The 15,841-nt window shown below is 39.6% G+C and overlaps 1 protein-coding gene across 1 annotated transcript in view; it reads left to right on the top strand.

The window, feature by feature from the left end:
* The first annotated feature begins 696 nt into the window (after window positions 1-696).
* The window catches only part of LOC129547541 (uncharacterized), a 96,872-nt gene continuing 81,727 nt past the window's right edge, over window positions 697-15,841 (top strand). The window contains exons 1-4 of the mRNA XM_088831681.1: window positions 697-720; window positions 5,603-5,756; window positions 11,007-11,036; window positions 15,184-15,296. Of these exons, the coding sequence (XP_088687807.1) occupies window positions 697-720; window positions 5,603-5,756; window positions 11,007-11,036; window positions 15,184-15,296 (321 nt within the window). The remainder of the gene's footprint in view (window positions 721-5,602; window positions 5,757-11,006; window positions 11,037-15,183; window positions 15,297-15,841) is intronic.

Here is a 15,841-nt window from a genome sequence, read left to right on the forward strand (position 1 = left end):
TACTACTAATACTAATTCTCAGTATTGTTAAACAAATGACGTATTGTCTCCTGGACAATCAAAAAAAATGCCTACCAATAGATTAATGCTTTGAGAAGTTATGCCATACAACAAGCTAACAGAGGTATGCTGGCAAATGTTTAAAAGCCAGCTCTCTAAGGAAAAAGAAATCAGACACTCCAACTTGAAGTGTTTGCCAATCTCTATAATGTATAGATTCCCACATGGTTGATTTCAGGCTATCAAAGTGACATCACTGAACTTGGAGTAAGGTTGAAATGCACACCATCAGCCCTTTCCAGCCAATTCAAATTGGCTTCAGCACAGTGGGTATTAACAAGTGATAAATAAAACAGCCATGGTATCTACATTTGTATAGCTTACAGTTTAATGCAGGCAACAGAAAATAAACAGATTAATAAGCCAGTATATAAATTTGAATTGTAAAGGGGATGGCCAAGGGGAAACACAGGGCCCTATGAGACAGGGAAGCTCTGGGGACTCAGGAGGTGTCACATGAGTCCCCTCCAAAGAAGACATGTTAAGAACTAAGTTATTAGAAGAAGCTTGTCAGATGGAAAGGAAGGAGAAAAGCATTTCAGGTGAGAGGAACAGCATGTGCAAAACCATTACCCTGCAAAGAATATTTAGCAGACTACGAAAGCCACTGTGTCTGGATCAAGAGAGAAGGGGAGAATGACAGCAGACAAAGCTGCAATGGTAAGTGGGCTCCACATGCATGACCTTTGACCTCCCAGTAAGGAGTTTGGATATTAAAAGGCAAAAACAAGCATCTGAAGATTATTTTTGGTTTTTTTTGCATTTTATTTTATTTTTTAATTGGAGGCTAATTATTTTACAATATTATATTGGTTAGTTTTGCCATACATTAACATGAATCCGCCACGGGTGTACATGAGTTCCCCTTCCTGAACCCCCCCCCACCTCCCTCCTCCCTTTATCCTCCCTCTGGGTCATCCCCGCACACCAGCCCCGAGCATCCTGTAACATGCATCGACCCTGAACTGGCGATTCGTTTCACATATGACAACGTACATGTTTCAATGCCATTCTCCCAAATCATCCCACCCTCACCCTCTCCCACAGAGTCCCAAAGACTGTTCTATACATCTGTGTCTCTTTTGCTGTCTCGTATACAGGGTTATCATTTGCATCTTTCTAAATTCCATATGTATGCATTAGTATACTGTATTGGTGTTTTTCTTTCTGGCTTACTTCACTCTGTATTTAAGAAGAAGGAAAATATCCTTAGAATTTTACAAGCTCACTTTGACTGTTGTGTGGAAAAGGACCTGAAGCATTTCCCATTGGTAACTGACAAAGCCATGCTTTGTCTCAGGTTCTTTCTTGGAGGACTCTTAAAGTGCATTTTGGAAAATGTTATATTGGGAGTTTTAAAGATGTGTATAATTTTTTGTTATTCAGTTGCTCAGTTGTGTCCGACTCTGTGATCTCATGGACTGCAGTATACCAGGCTTCCCTGTCCTTCACCACCTCCTGGAGCTTGCTCAAACTCATGTCCACTGAGCTGGTGCTGCCATCTAACCATCTTGTCCTCTGTTGTCCCCTTCTCCTCAACATCAGGGTCTTTTCCAACGAGTCAGTTCTTTGCATCTGGTGGCTAAAGTATTGGAGCTTCAGCTTCAGCATCAGTCCTTCTAGTGAATATTCAGGATTTATTTCTTTTAGGATTGACTGGTTTGATCTTCTTGCAGTCCAAGGGCCTCTAACACCACAGCTCAAAAGAATCAATTCTTCAGCATTCAGCCTTCTTTATGTTTCAACTCTCACATCCATACATGACTACTGGAAAAACCATAGCTTTGACTAGATGGACCTTTGTTGGCAAAGCAATGTCTTTGCTTTTTAATATGCTGTCTAGGTTTGTCATAGATTTTCTTCCAAGGAGAAAGTGTCTTTTAATTTCATGGCTACAGTTACCATCTGCAGTGATTTTGGAGCCCAAGAAAATAAAGTCTGTCACTGTTTCCATTGTTTCCCCATTTATTTGCCATGAAGTGATGGGACTAAATGCCATGACTTTTGGTTTTTGAATGCTGAATTTGAAGCCAGCTTCTCCACTCTCCTCTTAATTAGTTAACCTTATTTTTCAACCTCTCATGTGGCAAGGAATAAACTCTTAAGGATGACTGTTCTTTGCTGCTCCCTACCAAACCATCCCAAGCTTTCCCAAAAGGCTCAGTACAATCCCTACTACCTCTACATATGATAAAAATAAAAACAGCTTTTAAAAAATGTGAATAGGAAAACCTAAAGACACTGTAAGTTCCAAGTCAGATGGCACTGGCTGTTGATGGGTATATCTAAAGCTTTGCTGTTGTCAGAAAAACAGATGAAGCTGGTTCCAAAGTGGCCCCATGCAACAGGATGTCCTGAGACAATGGAAAGTTCCATATTTTCTCTGTGCAGCATTGTCGTAGCTAGCCACATGTATCTCCTGAGCTCTTGAAATGTGGTAAAGTGATTGAGGCACTGAATAAATCTAAAATTTCATATAAACTTTGAAACTTTATGTAGCTTTAATTCATTTAAATTAAATTTAAATAGCCACACATTACTTAGGCTACTGCAAAAGATGCTGCAGTTCTAGAAGATATTAATGGTAAAGCAGAAAGTGGTGACATCTCACTTTTTATGGCTAAATGAAACCCCTGCCCTGAAATAAAGTCAGTCCCACAGGAGAGTGGTAACACACTGAAGGCATTGTAAAGGTCACTGCAATGTAATCTTTGAGTGCTATTTTCTGCACCCCTCCCCACATCTTTTCCTGTTTAAAGCCATATATACACGGGAGAACTTATTAATATCTCTAAATAATAGATTAGTGTTATTTATTACTTGTACTTGTGTGCTCATTTTCTCCTAAAAATATCACCACATTTTAGACATAAAGCCTTCCTCTTTGATGGAAGAGGAAGTTGGAAGGTGGAAGACAAAAGTTGGAAGGCAATAGAGAACAAAATTGTCTTGTGACTTTGTTTTGTCAATATGTAGCTGCAACTGACGGACACAGCAACTGTTACCTGCACTCCTATTTTTCATGTCAGTACTCAGAGTTCCTTTAAGTCTGCTTTAAGCTCCCCAAGCCCTTTTAAATTACATCATACCAAGTCAATACCCAGGATAAATGGCTGGGAATATATAGTCCATTAGAAATTCCCTACTGACCTTTTATTACAAGGTGTTTCTCAAAACATTCTGTTATTTGGTGAGATAAATCTTTCTTATTGATTTCACTCTTTAGCACCCCAATCATGAAGAACTGAACTTATAAATGGTCCAAGGCAAGGGGTTACAATTTGCTGTGTTCAAATGCTGCTGCTGCTGCTGCTGCTGCTAAGTCACTTCAGTCGTGTCCGACTCTGTGCGACCCCATGGACTGCAGCCCACCAGGCTCCCCCATCCCTGGGATTCTCCAGGCAAGAACACTGGAGTGGGTTGCCATTTCCTTCTCCAATGCATGAGAGTGAAAAGTGAAAGTGAAGTCGCTCAGTCGTGCCTGACTCTTCACGACCCCATGGACTGCAGCCTAGCAGGCTCCTCCGTCCATGGGAGTTTCCAGGCAAGAGTACTGGAGTGGGGTGCCATTGCCTTCTCCATCAAATGATGCTACCTGCTATTATCTATTGCTTTCCTTCATTTCTTCATTTTTGTCCTTGCCTCCTTCCTCATCTGTTCAACAAATTTCTCCTGAGAGCATCTTATGTGCCTGAAACAGCAGCAGGGTCTGGGGATACAACCAGTTAAGACAGAGAGGTCTCTAGCTACATTCACGGAGCAATGGAACACTACCAGACACAAGCCAGAGTGCTGGGGAACATGGGGACATCAACAAACAAGTTTGGGAAAGAGATGAACATATGTGTCTAAAAAAAGAAAAGGGAAATAACGAGATTGACTTAGGGAACAAGCACAAATTTTATACAGAAAATTTGCCTTTGTAACAAGGAAAAGAAAACTATTTCCCAGAATTATCTTTAAGGTCCACAGAAAGAACTATTTGAAAATTATTGAAAATAGCATCAAGGCAAATCTTACTTCATCATCACATAAAGCGGTTATCCTACAAGAGAATAGTAGAACAGACAAAATCTCTTTTAATTGGTTTATGGTTTAAGGCTGATATGTGGACCATTAAACCATCCCTAAGTTGGACTGTGTCGATCACAATAAACTGTGGAACATTCTGAAAGAGATGGGAATCCCAGACCACCTGACCTGCCTCTTGAGAAACCTGTTTGCAGGTCAGGAAACAACAGTTAGAACTGGACATGGAACAACACACTGGTTCCAAATAGGAAAAGGTGTACGTCAAGGTTGTATATTGTCACCTTGCTTATTTAACTTCTATGCAGAGTACATCATGAGGAACGCTGGGCTGGAAGAAGCACAAGCTGGAATCAAGATTGCTGGGAGAAATATCAATAACCTCAGATATGCAGATGACACTACCCTTATGGCAGAAAGTGAAGAGGAACTCAAAAGCCTCTTGATGAAAGTGAAAGAGGAGAGTGAAAATGTTGGCTTGAAGCTCAACATTCAGAAAACAAAGATCATGGCATCTGGTCCCATCACTTCATAGGAAATAGATGGAAAAACAGTGGAAACAGTGTCAGACTTTATTTTTTTGGGCTCCAAAATCACTGCAGATGCTGATTGCAGCCATGAAATTAAAAGACACTTGCTCCTTGGAAGGAAAGTTATAACCAACCTTGATAGTATATTAAAAAGCAGAGATATTACTTTGCCAACCAAGGTCCGTCTAGTCAAGGCAACGGTTTTTCCCGTGGTCATGTATGGATGTGAGAGTTGGACTGTGAAGAAAGCTGATCGCCGAAGAATAGATGCTTTTGAACTGTGGTGTTGGAGAAGACTCTTGAGAGTCCCTTATACTGCAAGGAGATCCAACCAGTCCATTCTAAGGGAGATCAATCCTGGGTGTTCATTGGAGGGACTGATGCTAAAGCTGAAATTCCAATACTTTGGCAATCTGATAAAATGAGTTGACTCACTGGAAAAGACTCTGATGCTGGGAGTGATTGGGGGCGGGAGGAGAAGGGGACGACAGAGAATGAGATGGCTGGATGGCATCACCGACTCTGTGGACATGAGTTTGAGTGAACTCCGGGAGTTGGTGATGGACAGGGAGGCCTGGCGTGCTGTGATTCATGGGGTCGTGGAGAGTCGGACACGACTGAGTGACTGAACTGAACTGAACTGAATATAATGCTGACCAGATAGTCTAAAATCCTTAACCAGGCATTCAAGACTCTCCAAAATTTAGCTCTTACCTTTCCAAAGCTGCACATCCCTACCCTTCTCGGGAACCTTTAGCTACAGCCCAGATGGGTCTATTCACTGTGTCCTGAAATGTTTGAGGATTTCTTGGTTTTCTTCCCAGATTCTTAGTGATTCTTCAAAGCCTAATTTATGTCATCTCCTCTATATAGCTAAACCTGATCACCCCAGCTTCTGAAGGATGATCTCTTTCTCCTCTGAATTGCTAAGGTACCTTGTGAATATGATTAATTTTTGACAGTGATAATTTATTACTTTGCAGATAGCAAATTTAACAGGTATGTATGTCGAAGTCATAAGAGCAATGTGCCTCAGAGCCTACTTTTCATTAGTAACACATTTGCCTATACATTTATGGTGTATAAAGCATTTTGACAAACCTTACCTCATTAAACGTAATCCTCACTATAATCCAGGTAGGTTAGTATTTTCTTCAACAGTGTATAGAGGTGGATCCAGAAGCCCAAAAAAGGAATCCAATTCATCTGAGGTTGCACAGTGAATAAGATAATGTGTTAGTCACTCAGTCGTGTCCGACTCTTTGAGACCCCATGGACTGTGGCCCAACAGGCTCCTCTCTGCATAGCTGAGTTTAAAATGAGGACTTTTGACTCTAAGTCAGATTCTCTTTCTGGTAACAGTGAACAGTTTTTAAACCTAGGACCATTGGTAAATATGCCTCTGTGTGCTCCAGATAGTTTTGGTCACAAAGTAAGTATTTTACGAGTACATATGGAAAAGCAGATTTATCTCTGATTAATGAATAAAATGTGAACGGTCTCTTTCAAAATCAGCTTCTTCAGCACCGCAAAAGAAGTGGGCATGGGGATTCATCTTTGCTAGTGCCATCCAGGATAATTTTTGAATTTAAAAAACAACTACAGAAAGAATTGCCTGTGATTTCCACTGTAGCTGCTCCAAATACTTCTGAGTCACCTAATCTTTAGATCTGCTTTTTCCTAATGGTTTCAGGACAAACTATCCAATCCTTTATGATTTAACAGCTCCTTCATAAATGGAAACAGGTCAGAACCAACTATTAATACCCAGGCAGATTTAGAAACCACCCAGATGGGTAATTTCAATGTTAATACAAACTGTTTAAAAGAGCTACGGAATGTCACATAGAGGATTAGCAATACAAAAGAGATAGAAGGCATTTTTGAAAAGCTTTTTTTTTTTTTCCTGTGTATCACCTGTACATTTTAAATAGAGCTTCTACAGCTTACACATGAATTCTACTTTCTAAGCAAGAGGCATCTTGCCTCACCGTTAAGCATGGCTCTGGGTTAGGCATTCTTAATCATAATAGCTTCCACTTGCCAAATGTGTGAGCTCTGGGTTATGCCCTGTGCGGGAACTGTTTTACTCCTCACAATAACTCTGTGAGCTCCATGTTATAAGACTACTCCTGAGGAGGTGTGTGGGCTTTCCATGCCAAGCAATTCTGATACTGCTGCTGCTGCTGCTAAGTCGCTTCAGTCGTGTCCGACTCTGTGCGACCCCACAGATGGAAGCCCACCAGACTCCCCCGTCCCTGGGATTCTCCATTGCAGAACAGTGGAGTGGGTTTCCATTTCTCCAATTCTGACACTAACTGCCTGCAATTAGGGCAGATCCCGTGGGTTACAGGCTCATTCCCACAAGACTGCCCCCTACTTCAGATGCAGAGCTCCCTCTTCAGATGGAATCTAAGTAGTGGGTGCCCAGATGACTCATGTTTCTGTCCTATTTGGCTGCAGATGAGTGATTCCTACAATCTCTACCCTCAAGTTATGTCATTCACCAGAGTGGTTCACAGAACTCAGGAAAAGTTTATTTACTACTGCTGACTTAGTACAAAGGATATTTTAAAGGATACAAATGAATAGCTAGATGAAGAAGTACATAAAGCAAAGTCTGGAAGGATCCTTAGTGAAGAGCTTGTGTGTGGATTTGAGGCACACCATCCCCATACACAAACGTGTTCACCAACATTGAAGTTCTCCAAACTCCACACTTTGGGGGTTTTCACGGAGACTTCATTACATAGGTACAATCAGTTACTAACCATTTCTAATCCCTTTCACCTCTCTGTAGAATGGGAAGCTTCTAATCATGGCTTACTCTTTCTGGTGACCAGCTGTCACCTAGGGGACCAACAAGGGTCACCTCATTCAAATAAAAGATGCTCTTCTCACCCAGGAAATTCCAAGGGATCTAGAAGCTCTGTGTCAGGTAGTCAGGTACAGGGGGAAGAGATCAAAATATACAAATATTATGATTTCATGGGAGGAAGAATTCCCAAAGTGACTACAGACTAGTTGAATGTAGGAGTATAGAAGGATTGTAACAGAGATTATACAATTACAGTATAGTTGAGGAGATTCTTGAGGTTTGATTTTTATGGTAGAAGTTGCTTTATTTATTTATTTTTTGATGTAGAGAAAATTACTTAGAAAATTATATTTAAGGGAAGAATGTGTGACATAATAGCTAAATTGGAAAAAATGATAAGAACTCAGTTTTGTTTTGTTTGTTTTTTCTCTTTTAACAATGTCAGAAGCCCTTTGAGTCCATCATTTCTTTATGTGGCTCTCTAGGGTCCAACTGTTAGCTTCTAGTAAGTTTCTCTTAAAAAGAAACCTGGTTTTGCAGAGAGTAACTGATCCCCCCTGCCTTGGAACTCAATAATAATATCAAGAAGCCTGGAACACTGAAAGTTTGCTGAAGAATGATGGTGGTCTTGAGACCATCAGGACAAATGGTCAGTTTAAAGAGACTTACCCACCAAGTTAAGGCAAATTGAGCATCAAGAAGAGAAAAATAATTTTGGCTAAATGGAACAAGTTTTAGTCTATGAGAGACCATGATTCTACCCCAATAACAAATGGGGAAAGTTAACAGAAAGTGAACTACAATGTAGTTCTACTGCAAAAATAAGAATGGCTATATATATATATATATATATATATATATATATTTCCTTTTAAATTGGTTATAATAATTAAAAGCAAAACTATATGTAGGTGTGTTGCTTCTTCCATTTATTATCCCGTACAGCTGCTCGTAAGGTATAGATATGTACTTGCTGTCTAAAAAGAGAAGGATAGATACAGAAATACTGGATCAATCAAAGAATTTTTTAACTAAACCCCTAAATAAGAAATATTTATTATGGCCACAGATAACCAAGTAAAATGAGGTTAAGTCAACGGTCATACTCAATGACCAAAATAGAAAGAGGGTTCAACAGACAACATTGAGATGATTAGTTAGCCAAATGTCCTCAGAGAGTTAGATGGCCCTACTGATAATAATAAGATACTAATAAGACATAGATAAGTTGCTAATAATACTTATAGGATAGGAAAATGTATAATTATTGGCAGGATAATTGATGATTAGCAATTTGCTGGCCATGCAAAACTTAAAGACTGCGTCATTCTAGGGAAAAGACACAAGTTGCAAATATCTAAATCTGTGGGGGAAACACAGAATTACGATCATGCCATTAATATAACAAAGTATAGTTTTAGAAAGGACTGAGCCAAACAATCAGTGGTTCAGGTTCAAATTAATCTGGGACAAGAAATCACCCCATTCATAGATCAGATATCAGCTTGCATTGGGTTTGTTTTGTTTTGGAATTTTGGAGGGGGAGCCACTGAAGAGCTTGTAATCTTGGGAACAAGTCAATATAAACTCTACTATAATCTATAAATTAACTTAAATATTACTGTAACCCTACAAAGGTGTTTAAGAATATTTATACATATATATAGAAATAAACAAATCAGAAGAATTGATAATTTTGAACAAAGTTCAATTACAAAAATAAATTTAGTAACCATTATAATTGTTTTGTCTACCCTTAAAGGTATTTATCGTGTTCTAAAGCTTGTCACATTAAAATTTTAACTGTGATTTGTATTTTCTATGAGAGTTTAACTAACTGTATATATAATAAATTTTAAATGATCAATCTTATGTTTCAAGTTTTGTATGTTAGGTATGTACATTTAATAAACTGGGCATTCTACAAAGTATAGATAGAAGTTTATGTTCCTCTCTGTTAAATCAACCCCTGGGGTGGAAAAATAAATTCGCAGTAGAAACAATCTCAGAGAGGTTCATTTGTCCAAGGTCACACTAGAAACCTAGATCTGTAGGAATATAAAGCCTTTTTTCATATCTGCTGAACTATCAACTCTTTATAGACAGCTTTTGGAGTCTCTTTTCTCAAACTATTTAGGGAACTTTTAATTTTTTTCATTTAGCAGTAAGTGATTTTGATTTGTACAGACGCAGTTGTCCAAACAGATTCCTCATGAGCTGAATTAAGCCATTAGAACTATTTTTTAATAAAAATGAAAGAATTCCTTGTTAAGATTTTAAGTAAAAGAATTTCTCACAGAAATGTAGATTTCTAGGTTATCTTGAAAAAAATAGCAGATCTAGCAACAGTGGGCTATTCTGTGACAAAAGTCAACAGGAACTTAGTGAGGGTTACCCTTGGAAGATGGAGAAGGGAATGGCAACCCACTCCAGTATTCTTGCCTGGAGAATCCCATGGACAGAGGAGCCTGGCGGGCTACAGTCCTTGGGATTGCAGGAGTCGGACACGACTTAGCCACTAAACCACCACCACCATTACCCCTGGAAGGGGCACTTACATCCAGTTTTCCTCTAGGTGCATCTAAGGTGCTATTTTTATAGCAGACTTGATGTACTGAAACCAACTGCACAGAGACCCTCAAGTATCTGCAGGCTTGTAGAATCAGTCATCAAAGGGTACTTTTAATAGTACCAGGCACAATATAGAGATGCAACCTATTTTAAGACCTCAAAGACAAAGTTTCCCGTGCTAAGCTGCAGATTCTAGAATCATATATAACCGATCAATACGTTCTCCTAACATGGAATTGGATATGCAGATTACATAAACACACACACTGTTAGACACTGACCAAAGGAGAAAAAGCCAGCAAAGGACACAGACAAAGAGCAGGCAAAGAAGTCAAATGAAACTAGAAGAGTTCATCCATCCATTCATCTCTCCTTTCATTCATTCATTCACAAAGGACTCTGCCAGGTACACGAGAACCTTACAACTCTTTCCTGAATCCATCATTCATTCACCCAGTCAGCTTTCAGTGCCCACTTTGTTCTAGGTTATAGAATATGCACAGGGCACACAGCAGTAAACAAATGCATAGGACCCCTTTCATCACCTAACAGACCCTAAATAAAACTGGTAAATCTTGAAAAAGAAGCTTAAAAGTTTGTACCAGTGGTTGCCTACTGTAGTTTAGGGAGTCAGAGAAAATTTTCCCAAGGACAATATATTAAATCATTAAGGCCCGTAAGCCATTGACCATCCCTTTCTAAACCCTGGTTGGCTTTACTGTATGTTCACTTGCCAACTGAATAAACGATAGAAGTAGTTAACATAAACTAAGGACGTATCAGCTGAGCTTTGTGGTGAGTGCTTTACACAGATCAACTCTTTAACCCTCAATTCTTCTTTAAGATAGATACTTTGACTGTCTCTACTCTGTAGATGAGGAATCAAGCACAGTATTTGCCCAAAGCTGGAAAACTCAAATCAAAACTCAAATCCAGATCTGCCCTTCTACAGTTGCCATACCCTTAACCCTTGACTTTCTTTCTTTCTTTTTTTTAAGGAGCGTTATCTGAAAAAGTTAATCTAGATGGTAAATAGTTGCATACTCAGAAAACTAAGATCATGGCATCTGGTCCCATCACTTCATGGGAAATAGATGGAAAAACAGTGGACACAGTGTCAGACTTTATTTTTTTGGGCTCCAAAATCACTGCGGATGCTGATTGCAGCCATGAAATTAAAAGACGCTTGCTCCTTGGAAGGAAAGTTATGACCAAACTAGATAGCATATTAAAAAGCAGAGACATTATTTTGCCAACCAAGGTCCGTCTAGTCAAGGCTATGGTTTTTCCAGTGGTCATGTATGGATGTGAGTGTTGGACTGTGAAGAAAGCTGAGTGCCGAAGAGCTGATGCTTTTGAACTGTGGTGCTGGAGAAGACTCTTGAGAGTCCCTTGGACTGCAAGGAGATCCAACCAGTCCATTCTAGAGGAAATCAGTCATGGGTGTTCATTAGAAGGACTGATGCTAAAGCTGAAACTCCAATACTTTGGCCACCTCATGCGAAGAGTTGACTCACTGGAAAAGACTCTGATGCTGGGAGGGGTTGGGGGCGGGAGGAGAAGGTGATGACAGAGAATGAGATGGCTGGATGGCATCACCGACTCGATGGACATGAGTTTGAGTGAACTCCGGGAGTTGGTGATGGACAGGGAGGCCTGCCATGCTGTGATTCATGGGGTCATAAAGAGTCGGACACAACTGACTGACTAAACTGAAAACACACACAAACACACCAGAGTAGTGTTTCCTGAAAGAATAAATATCAATATATCTTAATCCATTTTTATAGTAAAGAGTTACTCCAGCAAGAACAAGCAAATTCTTCCTATAATACCTCTTTATTAAGGACAAATATGAATTAGGAGACATGATACTGCATCCAATCGCAGAAAGCAATTTTCAAGGATGGAGTATCTTCACTTTCTGTTGCAAAATAATGAACACATGGACACCGCAGAATGCTTATCCAACATAGTTTGCCATGTTAGCATTTAAAATAGGAGAACATGTGCTGAGAGATAAAAAGAAACGTAACTCTACATATGATTTCTTCCCTATTTGGCTCAACATTGATCATTTGCTGTTAAGTAAACACTTTAAAGTAAAAAGAGTCAGTGGGAATTTGGATCTTTCAGAAGAAATTACATGGCAAAAGCTCACCATGGGGAGGTGAGAAAAGAGAAAGGAAAAGCCTTTATTGCTGAAGAAAAAGTAAGAGAAGCTGATAACTTTGGCTGAGAAAACTCTTTGAGATTGAGTCATATCCATATGCATGGAATATCACTTTTAATGCAGTTGCATTGTGAAATAAGGAGAAAGCTTTCCCCCTTTATCCAAGTGCAAAGAAAGATTTCTTAGATTAACATTGAAGAAGTGAAGTGAAGTGAAGTCGCTCAGTCCTGTCCAACTCTTTGCGACCCCATGGACTGTAGCCTACCAGGCTCTTCCTTCTGTGGGATTCTACAGGCAAGAATACTAGAGTGGGTTGCCTTTTCCTTCTCCAAGATTAACATTAGAAGTATACAAATATTTTCTCCCCAACTTTTCCTTCAGCTCCCAGCTCCAATGTCCCTTCTTAACACTTTGACACTCAAATTTTTATAAATATTAATTCCTCAGAAAATTTTTAATGTAGTCTAAATTCTAATTCTTGAACACTCTACAAAGCACAGGGAATACCACCACCCCAAAAGATAACATGCAAGCTTAAATTTTCTCTACATCTTTCAAAGTTAGAAAATCTGGACCTATTAATATGGTTAACATGACATAACATATATACATTCTGTTTAAAATTAATGACTATTTGAAAGAATTTACAAAAACTTGAAGAAGTATGACAGAACACTTTTTGTTTGGGGTTTTGGGGTTTGTTCTTTTATATTGAGAGGGTGAGGAGAAAGAAACATTTTTTGAGTGCTATGATATGGCGTGATAAATTAGAGCAATATTTCTGAAGTGCATTTAATTACCAAAAATGGCTTAAGCTTTCCAAAAGACAGACCTTGTGGATAGACATGTCCTGAGTATGAAACATTACTATATTAATGATGTATTAAATCATTTTTATAAAACAAAAAACTCTGCTTCTAGAGTACATTAAAAAATGTCCACAGCTCTTTGTATATAGTATGTGAAGGAGAGAGAGGAGGTTTTGATAAATTTAAAACACCAATGAGCTCAAGTGAATGGGATCATCTGACCAAGGCTGTGTCCTCATTCATTTGTCCCACAGGTATTTATTGAGGGCTTATTAGGACCCAATACTCTTCTAGGTCTTGAGGACAGCAGAGAATGAAGCAAAGTCTCCCTTATCCTAGGGTGGGTGTTCTATTATGGGGAAACATAATAAATGAGATAAATAATAATAAATAATAAACATAATAAATGAGAGCAAACAAACATTCAACTAAATGTCAAGGAGGGACACAGTCTTTGAATATAAGTACAGCAATGAAAGATAAGGGGCTGTGGAGTGGAAGGAGAGTGGGGGTGAATGAGGGAAGGGCTTATGAAGATAGTTTGCCATCGTCTCTAGCCTCAAGAAAGGGAGTGGTAAAACTGTGAAAGAGCTCTGCATTAGGAGCCAGCAGACATGAACTCCAGTTATGACCTCAACAAGGATTCATTTTTGTTAGAAACTCTTATATTCAAGATCTTATGCAAGTCTGGAAAATGAGGAGGACTGAGAAACTCAGAAACTGGAAAGAGATCCTTTGGCACTGCTAGTTTGAAGACCAAGTCTGCTGCTTTATTGGAAAACAGGAAAGAAAATAGGGGTTGGAAGCAGAAAGACCAAATTCAATCTCTTCTTATTCATGTGATCTCAGGCAAGTTGCTTCATCATTCTAAGTCAGTATCCTCATCCATCAAAGAGAGATATACACCTACTTCAGGAAGTTTCCATAGGATTAAATGAGAACAAGCATGCAAAATTAGCTCAATGCATGGTTCATGGTAAGCACATAATAACTGGGATATGTTATTAATTATTTGTTGTCGTTTGTGTTGTTTAGTTGCTAAGTTGTATCCAACTCTTTGCAACCGCATGGACTGTAGCCCGCCAGGCTCCTCTGTCCATGGCATTTCCCAGTCAAGAATATTGGAGTGGGCTGCCATTTCCTTCTCCAGAGGATCTTCCTGAGCCAGGGATCAAACCCATGTCTCCTACATTGGCAGGAGACTTCTTTACCACAGCCACCACGGAAGTCCAATTTTAATTATACTAGATGACAACACAACAATGCCTTTCAAACAGAGCCAAAAAGTCCTTTCATTTTCTCAAGATGGCCCTTCTTATTCCCAGGTGAAACAACCTGATTGTGGTAAATTGCTTTCTTTAGGCTGAATGATATCTGTCATGTTATGAACTGGTCCACTAAATACTGAGTTGGCCAAAAAGTTCATTTGGGTTTTTCCATTATATCTTACAGGAAAACCCAAATGAACTTATTGGCCAAACCCAATATTTTCATTTTTAAAATAACAGAACCTACTTGCAGCTATTCAGATAAGCATAAGGGGGGAAAAAATCCACTGGAAGTGTGTGCTAGTCATTCATTCACTGAGTCTGAATCATTTACAATTGCAGGGCCTTGATTTCCCCAGATATGTACTCCTATGCAGACACCGGCCATGGGGAGAGAGGAGCCCTGGATGGGTATTGAGAAGGTACATTTATAAGTATCTGACTGGTTGCATACTAAAAACAAATATAAAAATTAACTTTGAATCCTTCATGGATTATAGTTACCCAGCGTCCTCTACTAAAGCTGACATAGATATTTAAGTGTTTACTTGAAATATATTTTTGTTATTTATATTCCCGTCTCAGAAACAAAAGAGAAAGAATGAAATACAGAAAAAATTTTAAAGCTTTGCAAGAAAACAGCTAAGATTAACCATTTGGCAAATGAGGGCAGCTGGGGAAAGCTTATGCCAGGAATGTGGACAGAATATGACAGAGAGACATGGTGTATTGGGATAGAGGCTGTTCCCAAGAGGTATCTCTTACACCTGATCCATGAAGCGACAGGTGTTTTTGGAAATAGAATCCCATCTTTGTCTCAGGCCACGTCCTCTGTCACAGAGGGGACAGAGAATTGGAAAAATCACCACCACACTGACAATCCTCATTAACCTCTGGCATGGAATAACATGTTCTTATCTACCAGCAATGGCTGCCCAGTCTGAAGCCTGCCTCTTATCTCCATTTGCAGGCTGTGAAATTATCCCAGCCTCTGAAAGTGCACCAGCAGCAAACATTGCTACATCCCGAACCTCTTTGGTGAGTAACACCCTTCCGAGGCCCAGCGAGGAGGGATGAGGATAAAGGCTTATATTGTTGAGTACACATCACACTGCCTGGGCTTTTGAAGGAAGGCCAGAAATTATTCCTCTTTGTTAGGAAAACTCACAAGGATTGAACATCAGTCAAACTAAATGAGGAAAGGAAAAGGGAGGACAGGTAGGTAGAAGTCTGTTGCCATATGCCCGTGGCCACCCTACTGTCTCAGCCAGAATGTGAGTGTACTTGGGAGGGAAGCCACATCCTTCTGTCACCTGTAAGGAGACTCTAAAGGAGGAATGGCCAGTCCAGGACACTGCCCAGTCTCTCACCTACAAAAGGCAACCCTGATCAGTGAGGACTGTTTTACTTGGGCAACCATAAACAGCCAATTTCAACCCAGTAGTTCATGAGCTCACAACTGATCAGAACAGACACAGAAGAAATGTGCTTCATATATCTTAGATAAGAGTGTGGGACCATTATCTAAGAGTAAGAGTGTGGGACCACGCACTCTTAGATAAGAGTGTGGGACCACGCACCCT

The sequence above is a fragment of the Moschus berezovskii genome, chromosome 24 (assembly GCF_049115385.1).
Source record: "Moschus berezovskii isolate FMDL1 chromosome 24, NW_MosBer_1.0, whole genome shotgun sequence".
Lineage (NCBI taxonomy): Eukaryota > Metazoa > Chordata > Mammalia > Artiodactyla > Moschidae > Moschus > Moschus berezovskii.